The 25,168-nt window shown below is 42.7% G+C and overlaps 1 protein-coding gene across 4 annotated transcripts in view; it reads left to right on the top strand.

The window, feature by feature from the left end:
- Nucleotides 1-25,168, top strand: part of clip2 (CAP-GLY domain containing linker protein 2) — a 142,390-nt gene that overhangs the window by 53,183 nt on the left and 64,039 nt on the right. For all 4 annotated transcript variants that reach the window (XM_072589418.1, XM_072589421.1, XM_072589419.1 and 1 more), the window contains one exon: nucleotides 14,379-14,926. In XM_072589418.1, coding sequence (XP_072445519.1) covers nucleotides 14,379-14,926 — 548 coding nt within the window. The remainder of the gene's footprint in view (nucleotides 1-14,378; nucleotides 14,927-25,168) is intronic.

Here is a 25,168-nt window from a genome sequence, read left to right as displayed (position 1 = left end):
GTGAGGTTGTCCATTTTGGAAGAACAAATAAGAATGCGGAATACAGGGTTAATGGTAGGGTTCTTGGTCAGGTGGAGGAACAGAGGGATCTTGGGGTCTATGTACATAGATCTTTGAAGGTTGCCACTCAGGTGGATAGAGTTTGTAAGAAGGCCTATGGAGTATTATCGTTCATTAGCAGAGGGATTGAATTCAAGAGTCGTGAGGTGATGTTGCAGCTGTACAGGACTTTGGTTAGACCACATTTGGAGTACTGTGTGCAGTTCTGGTCGCCTCACTTTAGGAAAGATGTGGAAGCTTTGGAGAGGGTGCAGAGAAGATTTACCAGGATGTTGCCTGGAATGGAGAGTAGGTCGTACGAGGATAGGTTGAGAGTTCTCGGCCTTTTCTCGTTGGAACGGCGAAGGATGAGGGGTGACTTGATAGAGGTTTATAAGATGATCAGAGGAATAGATAGAGTAGACAGTCAGAAACTTTTTCCCCGGGTACAACAGAGTGTTACAAGGGGACATAAATTTAAGGTGAAGGGTGGAAGGTATAGGGGAGATGTCAGGGGTGGGTTCTTCACCCAGAGAGTGGTGGGGGCATGGAATGCGCTGCCTGTGGGAGTGGTAGAGTCAGATTCATTGGCGACCTTTAAGCGGCATTTGGATAGGTACATGGATGGGTGCTTAATCTAGGATAGAAGTTCGGCACAACATCGTGGGCCGAAGGGCCTGTTCTGTGCTGTATTGTTCTATGTTCTATGTTCTATGCCTTATACATTCTCATCCAAATCATGGATATAGATAACAAACAGTAATGGGCCCAGCACTGACCCCTAAAGCACTCCACTAGTTACAGGCCTCCTGTCCAACAAGCATCCTTCCACTATTACCCTCTATAAATACCATCAAGCCAATTTTGTATTCAGTTTGCCAGCTCCTCCTGGATATGATAATGCTTTGCCTCTTAAAGTCGCACACTCACCCAGTGTGATATCAGACACTGTAAGGACATCTGCAGGGTGAGTGGGATGTGAGACCCTCACTTTTAAATCCATTTTAAAATCCCCTTGGCTCTCCTCCTCTCTCCCATTGTCCAGGGGTTACTGTTCGGTCATTAGGGCAGTTTATTTTGCTCCTGTTCCCCGTGTGGAATGATTGAAATGTGATGTATAGTGAGCGACGCTTGGGATGTCTGTGCTTCTGGTTGACCTACATGTTTGTCCTGGACAATTAGGACTAACAGGGAAATGCACTTCCTTTCTGTTCCAGGATCTGACCTAACCCACCGTCCATAGATCCCTGCATACCATGGGGAGAACATGTCTAACTGCTGGTCCCTGTTCCAATCATTGATATGTGCCAAGGTAGGCAGGAGTGTCCAGCTTACATGAAGCCTTTGTCTCCACCAGTACATTTTCACTGGTAGGCTGGATGTGGAACTCACTGGCATGTCCGCTTAGTTTGTATGAGTTGGCTGTTCTTGCTGATATCATCGTTTTCCGGGTGGTCTAGCAAGACTAGATTTTTTTAGATTAGATTAGATTCCCTACAGTGTGAAAACAGGCCCTTCGGCCCAACAAGTCCACACTGACCCTCCAAAGAGTAAACCACTCCCCTCTTACCGCTTGCAGTTTGTTTCCTGAAAGTATCAGGCCACTCAGTGAGCCATTAAACCCCATGGTATAGAAGAGGAAAGTGGATGCCCACAAGCAGTGAAACCAGTCTGTACAGAGCTGCCTAATTCCATATCGTTCCCTGGATCAGGTCCGTTCTGTTAAATAACTGCGGTTTGACTTTACTATTCATTTCCTGCTAATAATTACCACTGGTGGATCACAATGCGTCAGTTTTCCACTTATTGCACTCCCTTTCTCAGTTTTGTTAAAGGAAGTCACATGACACACCGAAATGAGTAATAAAGCTTTCAGGCTGCAAGGTTGAAGATTGTCACTGGTTAAGAACAATGTTCACTCTGTGATCATCCCCCTTTTTAGATTGCACGCAAGACAGCACTGCCTATTACTGAACTCAGTGAAAGCGATTCAAATGGCTGCCTATAAATTCAGGGTTATAGTGACCAGCTGACAGCTTTAATAAAGAGCCTTCGATTATTTTTTAAAGACAGTTAGACATTGTTAAATTCCAAAGCCTCTTTATTATAATTTATAATTATAGGCTTAGATAGGTCTGTCCCTATGATGTAAGGCAACAGACCTGGGTGATGCTGTGGATTGGAAGGAATTATTTCAGCCCTGTGATCCTGTCTGATTTGAGTCCAGACTACACAGATGGAAATCACTACTGTCTGTTCATTCCAACAGCAATGTGAGATGAGTACAGGAAATTGTTTCAAATGGCCCACATCCCTACTTTGACACAATTGTCAATCTCAGAGAGATCACCAAGCTGTAATGACCAAATTAATGTAATAGCTGGCCACTATGATGAGCAGGCAGATGCATCTTTGAAATGAGTGGTTCCAGAAACTGGGGAGGTGGGGGGATGGGGGGTGTGAATGGGCGTGGAATTGCTACATAATGTAGAGCTGCGCGGGCAGCACTCTGAATAATCTCCCACTCATCGATGGGAGACAGTATTCCTCTAGCATCAAGCTCCCTCAGCTCAAGTACAGTTTTTGTTAATGTGGGATACCTCCAAAAAAAAGCTCCTTTCCCACACCTAATATTCCACAAGCGAGAAATCAGAAAATTTGCCAAAAGAAACTTGATTTGTAAAACAAGGAATTCTGTGGAGCTGTAATATAAGTCAGTGCTGTGTGGTTTACAGCCAAGTTCAGTGTGAAGGAGGAGCAGTGAAGTGTGCTGTACCCTGGGTGATGCCAGTCAAACTGAGGCCCCACTTGCTTGCTTGGATAGATGGCAAGATCCCATGATGTTCTTTTGAAGAAGTGGGGAATTCTCACGATGTCCCGGCCAATATTTGTCCCTCAATCAATATCACAGTGAGAAAAAATAAATAACAGATTATCTGCTCATTATCACATTGCTGATGTGGGAGTGCCAATTGGTTGCTGTTTCCCACATTTCCAACAGCGACTGCTGGTGAAAGGCGCTACATAAATGCAAATCTTTCATGTGAGCACTCCATTCTTTGATCTTCCCGTTTAACTTAACTGAGTTTTGTAATCCTTTTGAATCCTTCTATAAGAAGCAAGTTGCTTGACTTTTTTTCCCTCCCCCACATGTTTTGCTTCTAACATTGAACGATTTCCAATATGACACAAGGCAGTGGAATCTGAAAAAGGAACTGGCGCGTTGTCTTGGAATATTTTGTTTTGATATGAAATTACAGCCGAGTAATGGGTAGTTTTTTTTTGTGGCATTTGAGTGCAGGATGTTGAACTTAACTCTTGTTCGTATACCCTGTGGAACTAGTCACAGACGCAGCCTCACGGCACAATGCACAGCAAGACCAACTTACCACTTGCTGCAGGTAAGGCCCTTCTGTTGGCTCAGCTTTCCTCAGGGCTACACTGAGTATGTGTGCACAGTTTATATAGAGAAGTAATCTGAAAGTTAGTTATTGTCGAGGGAAGGAGGTGGGCAAATATCACTGGATTTCTACACTTGGAAACTTGAATTCTGCTGATTTCATTTACTCTTGTGACGCTTTCTCATTAGAGAGGGGGTTTAACCCTGAGGGGTTTACCACGCCTCAGGCAAGGTTGAGGAGAGTCCTCCCTGGTAATCTCAGCTAGTGATGGAATCGAAACCCACGCTGCTGGTATCGCTCTGGCTCATAAGTCAACCGTTCAGCCCACTGAGCTAACCGACCTGGATTGGAGGAGAGTGGAACTGCTCTCCTCCCTATCACTTCCCAATGACAAAAGATGAGAACTGGAGTCAGTCTGGCTCTGACTCCTGTCTGGGCTGAGCCTCCCAGTGCCCAGAGTTAGCACTGTAGAAAGAGCTGGGGCAGGGACAACTTAAGAACTAAGACAGGAGCTGCCTGTTTTAAACCTGAAAGCCGGCGCAGTGAATATTTCACTTGAATAAAGCCAGTTTCTGCAGCTCGATTCAGTACTACAGCCGAGGGGCGGGAGGAGACCTAATGCAGACATTGAGGAATGGAGTTCCATCAGACAGGAAGTGTCTTTTTTTTTAAAAAAAAGATTTGAATCTACTGTGCTGGGTGAACAGTAGAAACCCATTTGGAATTCTTCCCTTTCAGCCGGAGAGATGGATACTGAGGAATGATTCTCAAAACTGCTGTTTCTCCTCAGTGACTCAGTCCTGAGAGAATCAGAAGCAGTTTTCTGATTCAGATGTTTTGCTCTGCCCCAGCCCCTGACGTTGCTGTGGTTACCAAGTCGGGGAGAGATGCTATTTTTAGAAGCTAGTTCGACATCCTCAATGACCGCCTGTCTGTCTGCTTCAGGCTGCACGACTTATTCAATTCTTTTGCCTCGGCTGAGGTGCCCCAGATCAAGGAGACTGGTTCTGCCATTCTCCCAAAGGGTTGACCGTTTGCTGCTGCTGCTGTTGTTGAAGAGTTGGCAGCAGGGCAGGTGAAGTGGGGGCTCAGTGATAACTGATGTTGCTTTCCACTAGGGTCTGTGCTGACGTGCACACTGGACAGGAAGTGATTAGCAGCTCCCAGTGAGTTGTAAGCCTGAAATGCTTCAGAAGCTCCAGATGTGATTACATAAGCAAGCCTCAGGAGCAACACTCAATGGATTTATTATCTAGAGGAAAATCCTGAGTGGTGACTGTTGGAAACAGATTTCAATGTGTACGTGTGTAGACAGGAAAAGGATTTTCCCTCTCTTACAAATAGAACAGAGGAGGAGGAAATGACTTTGATTGTGGCAAGTAATTCAGTGGTGATATTGGTGTAGCACAAGGTATATAGTGCCTCTCTAAAACCCCTCAACCTCCCCACCTAGATCTCCTTCCCTGACACTCATCTCTTAGGCTGAGAGTCTGACCGCTCCTCCTGATCAATTATCCTATATTTCCTCTCATTAAGCCCCTAGGGATATTGCTCAAAGTTAAAACCCTCCTGGAAGGAATTTAGAGAAGCAAAAGATCCTTGATATTTCCTCATGTTTCCTAAGATTGAAGAGAAGGGGACAGTGAGGCAGCAGTTCTACTTGCTCAGTGCAAGACTATCTAGTATCATTACCCCCTCAGCAGGCCAATATCCATCTTCCCCTTCCAACTATCATTTTATTGCCACCATCTCTTTCATCTATTGTGTCCTCGATTCCCAAATATACACCCCATTTCTTCCATATTTGTTTGAATTTCATGTGTGTGATTGTCACTGTTGCCCACGTTAAATTGAATGGGTTTCCTCCATGTTGTGACTGTCCCTCTATGATTTTTGTTCTTTACTTTGTTGTGGACCAGGCCAGACCCCCCTCAAAATATTCCAAGAAAGTAGCCCAGACCCTCACTTTGCTAGTTGTTTTAAGCAGATGGAAAGTGGATATTCCAAGAGAGATGCAGCTGGTCAAACCAGTTAGTTTTAAACAAAACAGAATTTGTTTGCAAGATTACCAAATGAAACGTAAACAAAAGAGAACAGAATACCAAATAGCTTATCCGAAAACCGACATATTACCCCGACTTAAGGATGCTGTTCCAAATTCCTGCGACAGTCTTTTTAAATACTCCTTGGCAAAAAAAAGGAAAAATCAAACACAAGAGAGATGTCAGAGAGAAGATCAGTGTGGAGCTGCCTCTTTGGGTCCAGCAACTTGACAACTGACTGATTGCTTTCAGTGAACTGCCAGACTGCTAAAACCGAACCAGAGAAAAGCTGAGCTGGGAGAAATGGCCATTCCCTTTTCATTGTCCAAGTTTTTTGTTTGAACTTGAAAGCCTTTTTTCCTGAGGCAGTATCTTTTAGCTATAATCAAACTGGCTCTAGAACCTATTCAAGCCAGACGTTTTGGAATTGTTGCTTTTACAACCTCTCTGGAAACAAAAAGCCAAGGAGAACCTAACCTTGTGAAAGGAGCAGCATCATCACAGCCTCACCTGATGGAGGGGCAGTGCTCCGAAAGCTTGTGATTTCAAATAAACCTGTTGGACTATAACCTGGTGACATGTCACTTCTGATTTTTGTTCTTGCATGCCATGCCACCATCCTCCAACACCTCCCTGTTGTGGTACTCCACTGAATGTTTCCACTCCTACCTCCCCCTTCTCAGGCAGTGAGTTTCTCACTCTCTCTTTGTGGTCCATCTCTAGAATGATCCAGGGCTCTGTTCTTGGCTGTTTCTCTCCCTCATCAAGACATTTCTGTTCATGAAGAGACTTGCACTTGCTTTTCCTGTCAGCACCACCACTCTTCGCCATGTCTCTTGATGTTTGGATTGCCACCACTGATGGACTGCTCAACCAGCATCAAGTTATGGATGAGATGCTGCTTACAGTAGCACATCGTTGAATAACCATTGTCTGTGTTCCCTGTAAGATGCCCTAATCATTCCCTCAGGTTGGATCCATTGACAATTTTGGCATTTTGTTTGGCCATAAACTTTAAACCTTGCCCATTGCCAAAACTATTTGTTTATTTGTAGCTATAGAGATTTGATCCCTTGAAGCTCACATACATGTCAGCATTCATTCCAGCTCAGCTGTCCAAACTAAGACCTGCTTGCCCATTTGGAATCGAAGTCTCGGCTCCATAATAGTGACCATGAAGCTATCGTCAATTGTTGTAAAATATCATCTGGTCCTCTAATGTGCCTTAAGGAAGGAAATCTGTCACTCTTCTCTGGCCTACATGTGACTCCAGACCCACAGCAATGCAGTTGACTCATAACTGCCCTCAGAAATGGTCTTAGCAAGTCTCTCCATTGAAGGGACACTTGGGATGGACAATACATGTCAGTCTTACTGAGACACCCACCTCACGTAAAAGAATAAAGAAAACTTTCTCCCCGAGTTTGCTATCAGTATTGGCTTCCTGTGACCCAATTCTCTCTGTCTCCACATCTCTCTCAAGCACTGTAATGTCTTACCCCCCTCGAATCCCTCCTAAATACTCTTATTCTGCCCCCTTAGGGGTTTTGCCCTACTTGTGCTGCTGTCCTCTGCCAGCCCTGTCAGTGGAATATTCTCCAGACTACACTCAGAATTTCCCTTCTTCCAATTCTCATTGGACATCAGTGGATCTTGATTTTGAAGGCAAGGTTAAAACCTGAGGCAGATCACTGCATGTACACTGAGAGATAGATAGGTTCATTGTGCACTGTCAAAGGGCAAGAAATTGAATCAGTTTGGATGGAGCTAAGAAATAGTAAACATTTAAAAAGCCACTTGTGCAAGTTGTTTAGCAGCATCCTCACAGTAGTTACACTATGGGTCAAAATCTATAGGACAAAATCTACAGGAAGGGATAGATGGGACAGGTAAGAAATGTATCACAATAATCATGAGTGACTTGATGTGGTTGGGCAAATCAGATTGACAAAGTCTATATGGAAAATAAGTTCATGGAGTGTGTTCAGGACAGTTTCTTCAAATAGGAAAGCTTTAGAAGGATATGGGCCAAACTCGGGCAAATGGGGCTAGTTTAGTTTGGGAAACTTGCATAGGTGAGTTGGACAAAGAGTCTGTTTCCATCGGTAACTATTACTCAATGTGCTGGAGTTAACTGGGGAGCAGACTACTTTAGACTGGTAATGACTAATAAAATGGAATTAAGGAATAACCTCCTGGCAAAGGAATCACTGGGGGGGGGGGGGAGTGCAGGCATCAGACAAGTGTTTAAACCTGAACTAAATCATTATAACAGCATGAAGGCAGAGTTAGTGAAACTAAACTGGAAAATTAGGTAGAACAGTAGTGTTACAGTGGTAGACCTTCGAGGAGACACTTAATAACTGTTGGCAAAAATTTATTCCAGCAAGAAAGAAAGATAAATTGAGAGGAATGCATCTTTGGTGAATAAATAATGAACTCAAGGATTGAATCAAATTGGAAGAAACACTGCACAAATTCGCAAACACTAGTGGGCGGCACGGTGACTCAGCGTCAGAGACCCGGGTTCAATTCCCGCCTCGGGCGACTGACTGTGTGGAGTTTGCACGTTCTCCCCGTGTCTGCGTGGGTTTCCTCTGGGTGCTCCGGTTTCCTCCCACAGTCCAAAGATGTGCAGGTCAGGTGAATTGGCCATGCTAAATTGCCCGTAGTGTTAGGTAAGGGGTAGATGTAGATGTAGGGGTATGGGTGGGTTACGCTTCGGCGGGGCGGTGTGGACTTGTTGGGCCGAAGGGCCTGTTTCCACACTGTAAGTAATCTAATCTAATCTAATCTAAAAAAAAAGGATTGGTCAGGTTTTAATAACCAGTGAAAAAAAGAGCAAGTAGAGTTTGAGAGAAAGCCAGTAAGTCATAGGAAAATGGATAATAATACATTTACATAAATATTTAAAGTGGAAATGTGTAACTAAAGTTCAGCCCTCTGGAGAGCGAGTCAGGGGAATAGACAATGGAAAATACCTGGGTGTCGATCAGATATTCTACGCTCTTCACTGGGGAAGACTAGGAAAATTTCCCAAATGTACTTGGTGGATAATAGTTTTAAGTTCCTTTCTATCACCATTACCAGGGGATAAGGTGCTGGAAAAATCTATCAGACCCAGAACTGTACGGCCTGTGTCGTGAGGGGCCATGGAACAGAGAACCTTCCAAAATTCCTTAGATTCTGGAATTAGTCCCAGTGACCGGGAAAATTGCCAAAGCAATTCAAGAAAGGAGGAAGAAAGCAGAAAACTATAGGCAAGTCAGCCTAACATCTGTTATTGAGAAATTGCTAGAATCCATTAGTAAGGAGGACACTTAACAAATTATTATGTAATCAGGCAGAGTCAACATGGCTTTGTGAAAGAAAAATTATGTTTAACTAATTTATTTTTTGAGGAAGTAACACACTAAGTTAGCGAGAGCAGAGGAAAATCACCTCTACCGTGTATTCAAAAAGAACGGGTACCCAATGAATATGGTCCCCGATTTCTGAAGAACAAACCCAAACAAGCAGACAAAACACGTCCAGAAACCCTAGCCCCTCTCCCCTACATCAAAGACATCTTGGAAATGACTGCCAGACTACTCAGACCTCTTTGCATCATGGTAGCCCACAAACCCACCAACATAATAAAACAGTAGCCAATGAACTTGGAAGATCCTATACAGACAACAAGCAAACTAAAATCATCTACAAAATACCTTGCAAGAACTGTAACAAACACTACATTGGACAAACAGGCAGAAAGCTAGCCACCAGGATGCATGAACATCAACTAGCCACAAAATGACATGACCCTCTCTCACTAGTATCCTTACATACAGATGAGGAAGAACACCACTTCAACTGGGACAACACATCCATCCTTGGACAATTCAAACAGAGACACACACGAGAATTCCTAGAACCATAGCATTCCAACTGAAAATCTATCAACAGGCACATTGACTTGGATCCCATTTACCACCCTCTAAGAAAAAGAACAGGAAATTACATCACCATACAGAATGATGTCACCACAGGAAATGACATCACTAACCCATGGAAAACCAAACATATAAATAGAAAGCGGGCTACACCACCAGTGCTTCATTCAGAGACTCACTGAAGATGTAACGTCTGGAAACGAACCTTTCAGCTTAGCAAGCAAACCTACATCTATAACACACATAAGTGATAAAGAAGAAATGTTCTTCCTTTGGATTTCTAAAAAAGCATTTGATAAACTGATCCAAGATTGCTGCACCAGCTGCTTTATGTGCTATCATATTAGTATGGAAAAATAATTGGCAAACAGGGTAGGATGGGGATAAATGGGTCTTTTTCAGATTGACAAGCTGTATTTAATGGCGTGTCAAAAGGATCACTGCACTATTTGCAATCTATGTCGATTACATTGCTGCAGGGCCTGATTGTGTGGTAGCTAAATTTGCTGATGATGCTAAGATAGGTAGGAAAGTAAGTTGTCAAGAGGAGGTTAATCATCTCCAAAGGGGTATGGATAGGTTAAGTAAATCATCAAAAATTTGGGAGGAAGTATCATGTAGAAAAAGATGACCTGTCCATTTTGGCAGGAAAAACAGAAACATTATTACATTATTTAAATGGGGAGAGAGAGAGAGATTGCAAAAATCTGAGGTAAAGGTCATGAGAACAAACCACTAAACATTACTTCGCAAGTACAGCAATTTAAATGCAAATGGCATTTAGCACAAGGGGAATAATATGTAAAAATAGAGAAGTTACACTACAGCTGTAAAAAGCCTTGGCAAGACCAATATTGTGTATGGGTTTAGTCTCTGTATTTAAAAAAGAATGGAATTGTGTTAGAAACAGTTCCGAGAAGATGCATTTGACTCATTCCCTGGAAGAGGGAGTTATCCTATAAACAAGGGTTGGACAGACTAGACCTGTAACCATTGGAGTTTAGAGTAATCAGGTGATCTTATTAGAACATAAAAGTATGATAATAAGAGTGTGGTTTATATAAATTTTACTATAATTTAGTTTTGAGTTTGGATTTTGAATTTGTAGTAAATGGGTTTTGGTCTACATGTATAAGGGGTTTTAAATGATTGAATTGTCAGGATTTTTGTGGCCACTTTTTTTAAAACCAGTGTGAGAGAGAATCCTTCTGGAGAGCAATGGGAGTTTGTTGCAGTTTGCACTGGGAAATCTTTAAGATTTGACAAAATAAACATTGGAGGGTATTAGCTAGCTTTTAGTTAGAAGGATTGGGAATGGATTCTTTTTATCGTTAAAGAAAAGCCTAGAACTTAGAAAGTTTCTGGCTTCAGTTCTCAGATGTTCTGGTTGAAGTTAGATATATGAAACAGTCATCCAGGAACTTTATTTCAAAAGAGTTAGAAATAGGTCACCGCAGTTACAAAGATTTAATTTGAAATTCCAGAACAGAAGTGTTGTTTGGGTTGTTTGAAGCGGGGGCAAAGTCTAAGCTCAGTTGTATGAATAGTCAAGGAACAGATTATCTAACATTCAAGACAGGGAATTGAAAGCAATAGCTAATTTAAACTTATAGATGGAATAGAATAGGGAATTCTCTCGGCTGTTTGAGTATTGCAAAGCAATACTGTTGGGATAAGTGGAATATTGTATCCTTACTGTGTCTTTCATATTGTGTTATATGTAAATAGCTTGGTTTATTCTAATTTATCTTAATTTTATTTGCATAGCAAACTTTTGTTTTATTATTAAAAGCAAACCTGATGCATCATATGCCTGTTCTCCAGTGGAAGACCAACTTGTTTAAATATTTTTTAAAAATCTATCAAGCCAGTTTTCAGCTTGAGATCTGTAAAAACATCCAAAAACATCTGGCATCAGAACATAAGATGGCTGAAGGAACTTGATTGGGACGATACTGGGAAGAAAATTACTCAAGTGTGAGGGAGACTTGAACTAGAAGGCACAACTAAGATTAAGAGATTTTTCTTTAAAATGGGAATGTTTTTGCTCGTCTATGGAATTCTCTTCCCCAGAAAGTAGCGGAGGCTCTGTCACTGAATTTATTCAAGGCTGAATTGGTAGGTTTTCGATAGACAAGAAGTTAAGGATTATGGACAGCAGATAGGAAAATGGGGTCAAGATCATCACCAGATCGGCCATCATGTTATTGAATGGTACAGCAGGCTCGTCTGCTGAATGGCCTGATCATTCTCCAAAATGCCATGCTCCTATTACATCATCAAGATGTGTCGTGGATGTTGAAATCATGTCCTCTAGATTCTAGTTCTCTTGTCTTTTGTGCTATTGCATTAAATGAAACAAAGTAAATTAGACTTTTCATTTAAAATGAGCAGGATATTCCCACACAGCTCCTGAAAATACAGTTGAGAAGTTGCTATCCAAACACTGTAAGGATGTTTGAATGAGCATTTACACTTCACGTTTATCCCACTCGCTTCAGATGAGGCAAACCTATGTTGACACAAGCTACAAGAAAATCTCGTCCAAAATTCACCCCTGAAAAGTTTTTAAATTAGGGTCTAGTGAGATATAAATAGTCAGTTACACTTGAGGACATTTATCTCCAGTATTCTCCATCAGAGAATAATGCCAAGAGCCCCATCTTTGAGGGAAAGATTGCACCTTAGAGGAGACCTGATAAAAATTACGAGAGGCGGAGATAGGGTGGATAGTCAGAAGCTTTCTCCCAGGGTTGAAGTTTCAATTACAAGGAGGAACAGGTTCAAGGTGAGAGGGGGAAAGTTTAAGGGAGATGTGCGAGGAAACATTTTCACGCAGAAAGTGGTAGGAGCCTGGAACACACTGCCAGAAGACCTGGTGGAAGCAGGCACATTGGCAACATTCGAGAGGCGTCTGGGTGGTTACATGAACAGGGAGGGAACAGAGAGATACAGACCAAATAAGGGTAGAAGGTTTGTTTTTTTAGTTTAGATAGGGCGTGATGATCGGCACAGGCTTGGAGGGCCGAAAAGCCTGCCCCTGTGCTGTAGTTTGCTTTTGTTCTTTTAATCAGCGTACATTGTGATTATCCCTGAAATATTTCACAAAACAAATGTTATGAAATCAATGTAATTCCACTGAGGTGACATGTCCGGCATAAGGTGTTTTGTGTAGGAAATCCTTTATAAATTGAGGTGATGTGTCTTTCCTATTTCAGTATTGCAGAATTATAGAACAGAAGGATGCTATTCTGACTGCCTCATTTGTCCTGGTGAGAGTCATCAACCCGGTTTTGCATATTTCCTTCAATTAACTGCTTGCAAATCTCCAACTGTCGCCTAATCCATGTACATTTGAACATCAGTTGCCTTCTTTACTCTTGTGCTTCCATCCAAATCATTTCTCCATAAATGAACAATGAAAGAACTTCATGAAAGCACAGATTGTAGATCATTATGCACACATTGTCTGTGTGAAAAGTTGCTGACTTACCCCAACTGTCTGCTTTTTGCTCACCAGCTATTCACTTAAAATCCACACAGTTCTGCCAATATAATCTGCATCAAGCTCAATAAAAAGTTATATGGAAGTTAAACGCTTCTTGAATATCCACATTAGCAACATCCACTGCATTCTTTCAATTTGCTAATTTTCTGATGTCCTTAAAGAGTTGAATTAAATTAGTCAAATATGCCCTTTTCCAAAGTCATGATGACAGAAGATGCATGAGGCACTAAGTGTTGAGGATTTTAGAGATTAATGGTTCGACTGCTATTACGTTAAGAAATTTCAAACACAAATTAAATCCAGTGTAGTTTCCAAAGTCTTTGCTCATCCAGAAGGTATTGTGTATTCTAGAATGTTGTAAATTATCAATGTATATAATAGCATATTTTAATGCAAAAATAAAAATTATTTTCTGAAATGCTGCCCAGTATTTCATGAAGGATGTTACGGTGGACAATAAGCAATGAGGTAATTATTTTGTTTGTGGAATCTTGCTGCGAACAATTTGCTGCCATGTTTCCAACTTCACAACAGTAACTATACTTTGAAGGCACTTTATTGGCTTTGGAACACTGTGTAATTTGTGACAGATCTATCTTTGGATATGTATCTCTAGTTGTGTTATTTCTCTATCCTCCTTGAGTACCTCACTCATCTTCCATAAATATTGATTCAAAATACGAAACAAAGATCTTTTATATTCCTTCATTCTCATTCATTCTATCTGTTCTTTGCTATTTCCTTTTATTTCAACTTCTTTCTTGCTCACATGTAGGTTTCCTAGCCTCCGATTTTTATTTATCTTCTATCTCCGTTTTTCTATCTCACTCTTTCGCATCATTGTCTTTTTATCCACTGCAACCTAGTTTTAGCAGCTTTCTACTCTTGTAAACCCAAGGTCACTGCAGTCCAGATGTTTTTATTGGAGCGTTTTCAGCACGCTATAAGCTTGCCAGTAATTCACTCCCTACCTATTGAACAGCTTGGAGGTCTGGCCTGGAATGATCCACTATTCTGGCTCCCTAGCAATTGGTAAAAAGTGAGTCTCCAAAACTTAGTTCCTAACCTCGAGTGACTTTCCCTTCCTGAATGTCATCTGCAACTTGACTCTTCCTTAGTGCTCTGCTTTATACTTCTTCAAGCTTCTCTTAGTCCTTCTCTTTTGTATAATGCCTCTGTCATTCATCTCTTCATGTCCTTAGCACCTTTAATGTTGTGTTAGTAGTATAATACTGTGGGAGTGAATCCATTATTGGAATCCAGCATATTGATAGACTTCTATTTACTGTTTGTTGCTCTGTGCATGTTGTGCAATAATGGGGAAATAAAGATATCAGCTGCACTTAACTTTTTCCTAATTTTAAGTGATTGCTATTGATCTTTTTGTATATGAATTCTGAAATGGAAATGGCTAGGCCCTCAAACTGATCAGCATTTTTCCTCTGTTGGTTTTCAGGTTCTCCATTGCACAAGCAAGCTGCAATCCCTGTGCCTAGTGACAAATTGCCCTCGAAGAGCGCTGAGGTGGGCGATGACTGCATCGGAGATTTTGCCATCGGGGATCGTATCTGGGTGAATGGTGTGAAGCCTGGCGTCATACAGTTCCTTGGGGAAACTCAATTCGCTCCCGGAAAATGGGCAGGGGTTGTCCTCGATGAACCTGTGGGGAAAAACGATGGGTCTGTCGGGGGCGTGCGGTACTTTGAATGTGGAGCTTTACAAGGCATTTTCACTAGGCCCTCGAAGCTGGCACTCCGTCCCTCGAGTGATGGCGCTGGGAGTGATGCCCATTCTGGGGACTCTGTTACATTTCCAGCCCCAGCCTCACATCATGGTACTGCCACCCCGCCACCCTCAAGCCAACGCATCAACTGCACAATCCCACTGAGGGAAAGCATCTTGAACAGTTCCATGAAGACGGGGAATGAGTCTGGATCAAACCTGTCTGACAGCGGATCTGTAAAGAAAGGGGACAAGGATTTGAGATGTGGGGATCGTGTTCTGGTAAGTTCCTTCATTCCTGAGGGGGTTTTTATTGATGGACCCCATAGTGTAAGTTTGTTGATCACAGCTTTGGCCACCAGGCTGAGATTAACTGTGCAGTGTGGAGATTTAAAGCAAGTCCTCCAGTGTCAAAACCAGGCAGAAAAATCTTCAATTCTAAAGCTGTGCTGATTTCTTTCTCAAAGCAAGATCTGCTTTCATTTCCTTTTACTTTTATTTCTAACCCCACTGCAATGCAATCATTGACATTGATTGTCCAAACTGGAGGAAGCTATTTAGCCCTAATTGAATGAGATTGTGATTAGTTCATGATGCTGTCCATTGTCCCATTTCCCTTTTAATACCTTGGGATAGCAAACATCTATCTCTGTTTAAAATGGCCAGTCAACTTAGCCTCAGTGGTTACTTGCAGAACAGCGTATCAAATCTCTCCATCTTCGTGTGTGTAGAAGTGGTTCCAAATTTCACTTCTACTGTTTTGCTTTGTAAGCCTAACAAGGCCATGTGGTTTACATCAGAAATTGACGGGAATTGATAAGTGGTTTGGTTGATTGCTTTCTAACTGACAAAGATTGAGACACAATGGATGTGCAAAGTTATTTAGGGGCTCGTGCGCCTGGATGATGAGGGAAGGTTGTTTGTTACATGGCGAGGAATGGACTATACAACAGGCCTGTCTTCAATTTTTGTACACCGTCCTTTAGTTCCATACTGCTCAAAGAGCAAAGTCTCTCTGTTCCCTGTAATATCTTGGAAATTTCGATCAAGTCATGCCTTAAGCTTGTAAATTCCAACCAACACAACCCTAGTGTGGGTAATCCCTCCTCTTACCTTGACCCTTGGAGATTAGATTTCATTTTAGTAAATGGTAGCTGACTTTTCTCCACTATGTCTCTCCTAAAAGTGTGGGGTCCAGAAGTGAACACAGTCCCCCAGGTAGACGTAGAATCATAGAGATATGCAGCGCGGAAACAGACCCTTCGGTCTAACGCATCCATGCTGACCAGATATCCCAATCTAATCTAGTCTCATTTCCCAGCAGTTGGCGCATATCCCTCTAAATCCTTCCTATTCATATACCCATCCATTGATAAGCCAGGCTTTGAGTCGCTATGACATGATTTCACTCCCATTGTATTCCACTCCTCAATGTAATCATTGACATGTTTCTCATTACTTTCTAAATGATAAAAAAAATCAGCCAAAAGAACACTACCTGACAATTCCCTTCAATGACTGGTGTAAACCACAGAACATCGTTAGGGAATAAACAATCATTTTTGTTCACATTTGGTTTAATGGGCATGTTATTTCACTAGTACCTTCCGCCTACAGAAACAAATGTTTCAGTGACGTTGATCAAAGTGAACGTTGTGTCAGGCAGGATCCCAGATATAATTTGCAAATTGTGATCCTATCACACAATTGGCACCAGGACACACATTTGAGGTATGCAGTATTCATTGGCACCACATGAAAGGATTGTGCATTGGTAATTTGCTCAACATCGTTATCAAGACTTTTAAAATAGTTGTTCATGGGATACAGGTATCAATGGCTGGGCAAGCATTTACTGGCCATCTGTAGTTACCCTGGAGATGATGGTGTAGAGCTATCTTCTTGAATTTGGGCTGCTGCAGTCCTTGGGGTGTAGGGACCCTTAGTTTTGTAAGGGTGGGAGTTCCAGGATTTTGACCTAGCAACAGTGAAGGGACAGCGATACATTTCCAAGTCAGGATGGTGATTAGTTTGAAGAAGGAAATATACAGGAGGTGGTGGTCCCATGTTATCTGCTGCTCTTGTCCCTGGTGGTAAAGATAATGGGTTCAGAAGCTGCTGTTGAGGAGCCTTGGAGAGGCTATGGTTCATATTGTCAGTGGTTCATATTTTTAGCACTGAGCATCAGTGCTGAAGGGAGTGAATATTGAAGGTAGTGGATGGCGTGCCCATCAAATGGGCTGCTTTGTCACTAATGTGTTAACCAGCTTTTGATGGTTTAATTGCATTGGATAATGTCAAGCTTCTTGAGCACTGTTCAAGTTGTGCTAATCTAGGAAAGTGTGGAACGTCCTAGCACAGTCCTGATTTGTGCTTTGTACATAGCGGACAGGCTTTGGGGAGATGGGAGGTGAGTTAGTCACTGAAGGATTCTTGGCTGCTGATCTGTTCTTGTAGCCTCTGTATTTATGTAGCTGGTCTAGTTCAGTTTCAATGGTAACAACACCCACAGTTTAGATTAGGTACAAAGCATTCTTTATTTAGACAGTGAAAGGAAGTGTATGACCTGTGATAATTGAGATGTTTCACTGATGCCAGAGGCTGAGCAATTGGCACAGAACATCATAGAGTCATACAGCAGGGAAACAGGCCCTTTGGCCCACTATGTCTATGCCTACAGAAACAACAGAAAAAATGTGAACTTGATTTAACCGTGTGACCATTCTGTGGAATATGAAGTTGGCATGAATTTGTGGACTGATGGGAATAGTGTCCCCTTTCCCTAAACAAATGACAGGTCTCTCTATGGATGGGTGATAGGTGACTTCACATCCTGGGCTGGTCAAGGAAGCCAGCACGTTATTCCAGTAATGGGCACCAAGACTGAGAAAAGCTGAACTAACCTGAAACCTCTTAAGTACAACCACTCAGACAAAGCAAAACCTGACCCTGAAGATTGCCAACATCATCAAGGACCCCTCCTACCCCGGTAATACTCTCTTCCAACCCCTCCCATCAGGCAGAAGATACGTGCACCAATAGATTCAAGAACAGCTTCTTCACTGCCGTTATTAGTCTGCTGAGTGGACCTGTCTGACATCAAATAATGTTGATCTTGCTTTGCATATCCCCAGTGCTGTTGTAACCTTGTATGCCTCATTCTGTTTAAACCCCCTCTGATCTGTATGTACTTGTTTGCTGTGATCTGCCTGCACTGCTCGCAGAACAAAACTTTTCACTGTACTTAGGGACATATGACTACAATAAATCAAATCAAATCACTTTTAACAGCTTGTCAAAAATCTCCTTCACTATGTTTGCAGCACAGACTTTTACCAGAGAAAGAAAGCTAATGTCTGAGATTGCAGATGCCTCACAGAGCATTAATACACAACGTAAGGACTTCTGGACTTTGTGGGTGATATATAGAAATTAAAGAGGGTACTTGTGGCACAATATCCCTGCCTCTGGACCAGGAGGCCCGGGTTCAAGTCTCACCTGCTGCGAAGATGTGTAACATCTCTGAACAGGTTGATCAGAAAATATCTATCCAAATTAGTGGATAGAGAGCGGTTGTAGGGATAAATGGATATTTTCAAATCGGCAGGCTGTAACTAATGACATGCCACAAGGGCCTTGGTTATTTACAAACTGTATCAGTGACTGAGACGGAGAATAATATATTCAAGTTTGCTGATGGACCATCCTCTCAGGAGGATGCAGTGAGGCCACAAAGAAATATAGACAGGTTACATAAATTAAAACCAAGAACTGGAGATCTGAAATAAAACAGAAATTGCTGGAGAAACCTGACAAGTCTAGCAGCACCTATGGGGACAAAGCCGAATTAATGTTCTGAGGGCCTTCTGAAGTTCGGACATAAACATTACCTCTGCTTTCTCCCCAGAGATGCTACCAAACCTGCTGTGTTTAGCCAGTAATTTCCATTTTTGTTGTAGACAGGTTACCTGACCAGATAAGAAGATGACAGATGGATAATGTGGGGTGGTGTGTTATTATTCACTTTGGTTTGTAAAAATAGAAAAACATAAAATTTCATACTTTTTTTTAACAAAACATTTAAATGTTGATGTTCCTTGGATAAAGACATCTGAGAACCAAAGGGTTAGCAAACAGATGCAGCAAGCAGTAAGAGCAGTTAGGGTGGCAGGGTGGCACAGTGTCCCAGTGGTTAGCACTGCTGCCTCACAGCACCAGGGACCTGGGATCGATTCCTGCCTTGGGTGACTGTGTGGAGTTTGCACATTCTCCCTGTGTCTGCGTGGGTTTCCTCTGGGTGTTCTGGTTTCATCCCATTATCCAAAGATGTGCAGGTTAGGTGGCTTGGCCATGCTAAATTGCCCCTAGTGTTTAGGGATGTGTATGGTAGGTGTGTTAGGGGAAATTTAGAGCAATAGGTTGAGGGAATGGGTCTGGGTGGGATACTCTTTGGAGGGTTGGTGTGGACTTGTTGGGCTGAAGGTCCGGTTTCCACACTGTAGGCATTCTATTCTAAGTGACTTGTTGGTCATTATTGCAGTAGGATTGGAGTACAAGACTAAATAAATCTTGCTTTAATAGTACAGACTGTTGGTGTAGTTTGGGTCTCCATATTTTAGGAAATTGACACTCACTTTGGAGACCGTGTGGAAAGGTTGATTAACTTTAGTCCCAGGGATGAAAGAGTTGTGCCAAGATGGATTTCAAAACTAGGGGGCACATGTTTAAGGTAAGGGGAGAAAGATTTTAAAAAAGACATGGGGGCAAATTTTTTTTTTTTTACACAGAGTGGTTCACATGTGGAATGATGTAGGCACAATTACAACTTTTCAGAGACAGTTGAATAAGTACATGAGTCGGAAAAGTTTGGAGGGATATGGGCCGGGAGCAGGCAGGTGGGACTAGTTTAATTTGGGATTGTGGTTGACATGGACTAGTTGGACCGAAGGGTCTGTTTCCATGCTGCTTGACTCTATAAGAATAAGTTGCACCTATATCCTCTGCAACTTAGAAGAAATTGAGAATGGCAGTTATGCTGAAAGATTTGGGATTCTGCAGTCTTTGGCAGAGTAGGTGCAGAAAAATTCTATAACATGGGGAAACAATCAACACAAGAAAGATCGAGGAAACTCTGTATTCTCCAGAGTTTCGAAGAATGAGAGGTGACCTGATTGAAACTGACAGAATTCCTACGGGATGTGATAGGTTAGATCTAGATACACATAGAAACATAGCCTTTTGACCTCTTGGGTGTGCTCTACCATTCAATAGATCACAGCTGATCATTGATCTCAATACCCTAATCCCATCCTCTCTCCATATCCCTTGATCCCTTTAGCCACAAAAACTATATGCACCTCCCACTTGAAAATACATGATGACTTGACCTCAACTACGTCTTATGGCAGTGAGTTCCATCGGCTCACCACTCTCTGGGTGAAGAAATTTCTCCTCATCTCATGTCCTAAAAGACTTGCCCTTTTTAAACTATTAACTTTAGTTCTGGACTCCCCCACTATTGGGATCATCCGTCCTGCATCTAACCTGTCTAGTCCTGTTAGAAGTTTACAGGTTTTGATGAGATCACCCCCCCCTCCATTCTTCTAAACTCCAGTGACTATAATCCTAACTGACTCAATCTCTCCTCATATATCAGACCTGCCATCCCAGGAGTTAACTTGGTAAACCTTTGTTGCATCCACTTTCCAACAAGCTCATCCTTCCTCAGGTATGCAAACAGCATTGCAGAGGGGGCCTCACCAATACCCTATATAACTGCAGCAAGACGTCCTTGTTCCTGTACTCGAAGCCTCTCACTCTGAAGGCCAACATACTGTTTGCCTTCTTTACTGCCTGCTGCACCTGCACACTTACTTTCAGCAACTGGTGCACAAGGATACCCAGATTTCCCTGAACATTTCCCATCTCTCAATTTACTGCCATTCATATAATAATCTGCCTTCATATTTTTGCTGCCAAAGTCGGTAACCTAATATTTATCCACATTACACTGCATATTCCATGCATTTGCCGACTCTCACAGCCCATCTAAATCGCATTGCAACATCTCTGCATCCTTCTCATAGCTCACCCTTCCACCCAGTCACCTGCAAATTTGAAAATATTACATTGAGTTCCCTGATCTATAACATTAACATGTAAATGTGAATAGGTGGGAATGTAATACTGATCCCTGTAGTACCCCACTAGTCACTGCCTGCCATTCAAACAAAGACCCATATATATCTACTTTGTTTCCTGTCTGCTGGCCAATCTTCTGCCCATCTCAATATAAAAGCCTCTATCCCATATGCTTTAATCTCTTCTGTGGGACTTTGTCAAAAGCCTTCTGAAAGTCCAAATAAAGCACATCCACTGGCTTCGCCTGATCAACTCTACTCGTTGCATCCTGGAAGAATTCCAGTGCATTTGTCAAGCTTGATTTCCCTATTTTAAATCCACGCTGACTGTCTCTGATAATGCTGCTGCTTAATAATGTTGGGGGCCAGCCCAGAAAGTGGGCTTCCCTCCCAGAGGGCAAAGTCTGCATTCTGAACCAGCGAGCAGCTGGAAAACCCCACTCCGTTTTCAATTGCAAAAGCTTGGGCCAGATTCAGGGCAGAGAACCTGTTCTGGAAAAGGGATGGCGAGGTGGAAAACGTAATCGCTGAAAAGAAAGTTTGGAATGGATGGCATGAGGATGTCCCTCCATCGTTGATGAGCAGAAAGGGATGCACAGCTCTCGAGTTGCTGTACATCATGGTGACTTCTACATATTTGTCATTATTCTTTAAAACTGCAGATACTTTTTGGTTTCTGCATTACTCTTGCGGGTGATGGCCAGAAATAACGAAGACTGAAGCTCCAGTTGTTCAATTTTCCAATAAGTTCCTTAATTTCCCTTCCCTTCATTGCAGTAAGTTGTTCTGTCTCAAATGAGCCCTGAGTTTTTTTTTAATCTCCTTTAACTAATTATGGAAATGCATTCCATGCATTGATCACCATTGGAGTGATTCACATAAATAGTATCTTTTACCACTTTGGACATGGGTACCTCCTCTCGCAGTTTATTTGCTGTATTTACCCATTCTAACACTGGCACCATGTATCATGTGCCAATTGCTTGCCCACAAGTGGAGCTTTACTTTCTTGTCCCAGGTCCTGCCCCACCCCACATCTGCCCAAGCTGTCACTCAACCTCCATCTGAAGTTAGATTGTTTTCCCACCAGTCAACTATTATAAAACTGCAAGGTATGTGCTTTACCACAGATTACATTCACTTTTGAACCACAGCCAAAGGGCTGCAGTCTTTGACGTATAGATACACCCACAATGCTTCTGGGGAGGGAATTCCAAGTCTTTGGGCCAACCGGTGGTGTGTGGATTGGAGAGTAACTTGCAGGTTGGGTTGTCCCATACATCTGCTCTTTCTGCTTGCGCTGCTTGTAAAGGTTGTGGGTGTAGTAAAATCAGATTTGTGAACATGTACGGAATTGGTAAACAAAATACTTACATTAGAGAGGGTAGGACAAAGTCTGTCTGAGACCCTGCACACTTAGGTTCTGATTCCATCGTGTTCAGACATTGCTAAGGCATTCCACCTTATTAGCGACTATTTGAGTGAAGGATAGTTAATCCTTTACTCCACAGTGTTGTCAAAGCAGCCATGGTGAGTTGCTGCAGTGCATCTTGTAGATGGTAGACAGTGCTGTGGACCCTGGTGGTGGGTGGGCTGCTGATCAAGTGGGCTACTTTGTCCTGGATGGTGTTGAACATCCCGAGTGTTGGAGCTTGACGGAAAGCTTTGGACCTTGCTTCACTCTCCACAGACCCTGCAGAGCTTTTCTTGGGTACTTTCAGCTTATGTTTGAGTTTGGCCTGTATTGATGTACAACTGCAAAAATGAATTCTGCACCATATCAGCTGCTGCGAGTTCTGTTCCACTGTGTGCTGCATGGAGTTGTTTACTGCATTAAAATTGACTCTGTTCAGTTTTATTCTTCCCAAATAACTGAGTAAGGCGATCGTTCAATACCCAATCCTTATCCTTTAACCTGCCATTTACCTGACAGGGCCACTATTAGCAGCAGTGCCATGCCAATGTGTTGGCCGTCACTCATGGCCCTCAGAAATCTGTGCCAAGGAAAATAAAATTTGGCAGAACATCGGACACTCCCACTGTCACAAGCCCCCCCACCCCCTTAACTGAGTTGTATGTCCAAACGCCTCCTTAAAATTCCTCCTCTCCGTAAAGCCCACAATTCATTATTCTTTGTGATAGCATTGTTTCACGTTTTCGCCTTAACTTTAACCTTGAGCCAGTTTTTTTCAATCCCAACACCTAATCTTTGAAATTTCAATTTACTCACTTCAACAGACTCAACCTCTTGATCTTCGTCACTTCTCTTCCACTGTAAATGACCTGAACGACAGGTGTTGGAGGTTGTTCACCATTGTTCGTAACGGTAGGGGAAATCAAAGGTTATTGAATGAGATGGCAAAGTGGAGACACAAACAGATCCTATCGAATGGTAGAACAGCCTGGGAGGGTCAGAATGTCTACTCTTGCTAATTCATCTGTTCACCGCCTTCTCAGGACAGCTCGGGGCATGTGACTCTTCCCAGAACTGTTCAGCTCCTGGGAAAGAAAGAAGGAAAGACCAGGTCGTAAGAACATTGCAAAGTGGTCATTGATGTGTTACCCTAGTAAACCTAACAATGGCACCCTCTGTTCCTGCCAAATGGGAGTAGGCAAGTGCCAAGGTTGAACCTTCATTCCTGCTGTTAACTTGCTGAACTCCTGATCGTAGCCACTCTGCTGCAGTCCCTTTCAAATCAGGCGAAGGCAACGCCAGGGAGGCCACTGTTCATCTGAACATTCTGATAGCTGGCCTCAGAGTCACATCTCTGAAAGGAAGCACATAGATTTCTCACAAAGTGCTCACAGCCGGTGCGGAAATAAGGTAGTGGCAACGTCTGGGCCTCCACTTGGGATTCATGGGCATATGAGCTAGGTAGCTGGAGTCTGAGCTCAGCATGGTAAATGGTCTGTCTTTTCAAGGACAGTCCTGAAATTACCAGCTCAGCAGCTGGACAGCAGTCCCCTCCCAAGCTGCCTTGGCAGCCCAGGCTAATCCAAATATCCATGTCTGGCTAACCAAGACAATAGGAAATGCAGTGAAGATCTACAGCTTAATCCCTCATATTGGGATCCAGGTAAAGAGGAAAGGTGAGAGAAAGGCAGGCATTTAGACTTGGAATGGAGGTCCTGCACGGTGGTTAAGGAAACAGGAACAGTAAATTCCGAATATTGTTTTGAATTGAACTGAGGGGGCAAAACAAAGGAATTCTCATATGCACGAGTGAAAAGGAAATCGAAGACTTGTTTTGCAAGGATGAGGACTCGATGTACGGAGTGGTCTTCGAGAGTGAGTAGTGGAGCAGAAGAAATCTTTTAGGTAATTGAGGAAATGATTAACTGCTCTGGCGGCTGGCAATGGAGGACTGTTCTGGATGGATGGGTCACTGAGATTGACCGAGTGCCCTTTCAGATCAGTGATTATCAGGTCATCTTGCGAGCATGTGTGCACAGATAACCAGGCACTAAATCTTAACCTGTTTCGAACAGCCCTTGGCTGCAGGGCTTCTGCCTGGTCTGACCTGTCAGCTGCGATTTGTTAAAAATACCCTGTTCCCTCACAAATCATCTGCTAATGGGGTTAATTAAATTCATGACCCTGTTGAGAGGGCATGGATCAGCTATTTTTTTAAAACGTGGTCAGGTTGGAGCATTTCCTATGTCAAATATACTTGATTTTTTCCAAGTCTTATTCAACCTACAACAGCAATCTGGGGTTATCACAGAATCCCTACAGTGTGGAAGCAGGCTATTTAGCCTATCAAGTCCACACTGACCCTCTGGTGCAGCCAGAGGGCATTGGTAGGGTGTTGAACCAATACTTTACATCCGTCTTCACTCAAAAGAATGAGGATGGAAGTATGGAGCCCAGTGGGAGATACTGTGGGGTGCTTGGGCAAATTGGCATAGGGAAGGACGAGGCATTGAGGGTGTTGGTTGGCTTAAAGTGGACAAATCTCCAGGTCTGGATGAATTGTATTCCAGGCTGCTGTGGGAGGCAAGGAAGAAGATTGCAGAGGGGCACCGACCCAAATTTTTAATTCTTGTCGGACCACGGGGGAGGTGACAAAGGACTGGAGAATAGCTCATGTAGTCCCAATATTGGAACTATTGGAGAAAATTCTGAAGGAGAGCATCTATCTCAGTTTGTTGAGGCAAGGCTTAATCAGGGATAGTCAGCATGGCTTTGGCAGAGAGAGGTCTTGCCTAACAAATTTGATTGGATTTTTTGAGAAGCTGATTAGGCATGTAGATGAGGTTAGTGCAGTTGATGTATGTAATTTGTATGGATTTCAGCAAAGCCTTTGACAGGGTCCCATGTAGGAGACTTATCAAGAAGGCAAATGCACATGGGATACAGGGTAACTTGATAAAGTGGATTCAG

Source organism: Chiloscyllium punctatum, chromosome 19, assembly GCF_047496795.1.
Source record: "Chiloscyllium punctatum isolate Juve2018m chromosome 19, sChiPun1.3, whole genome shotgun sequence".
Taxonomy (NCBI): domain Eukaryota; kingdom Metazoa; phylum Chordata; class Chondrichthyes; order Orectolobiformes; family Hemiscylliidae; genus Chiloscyllium; species Chiloscyllium punctatum.
Note: the sequence above shows the minus strand (reverse complement) of the source record. Positions and strands in the feature narration are given on the sequence as shown.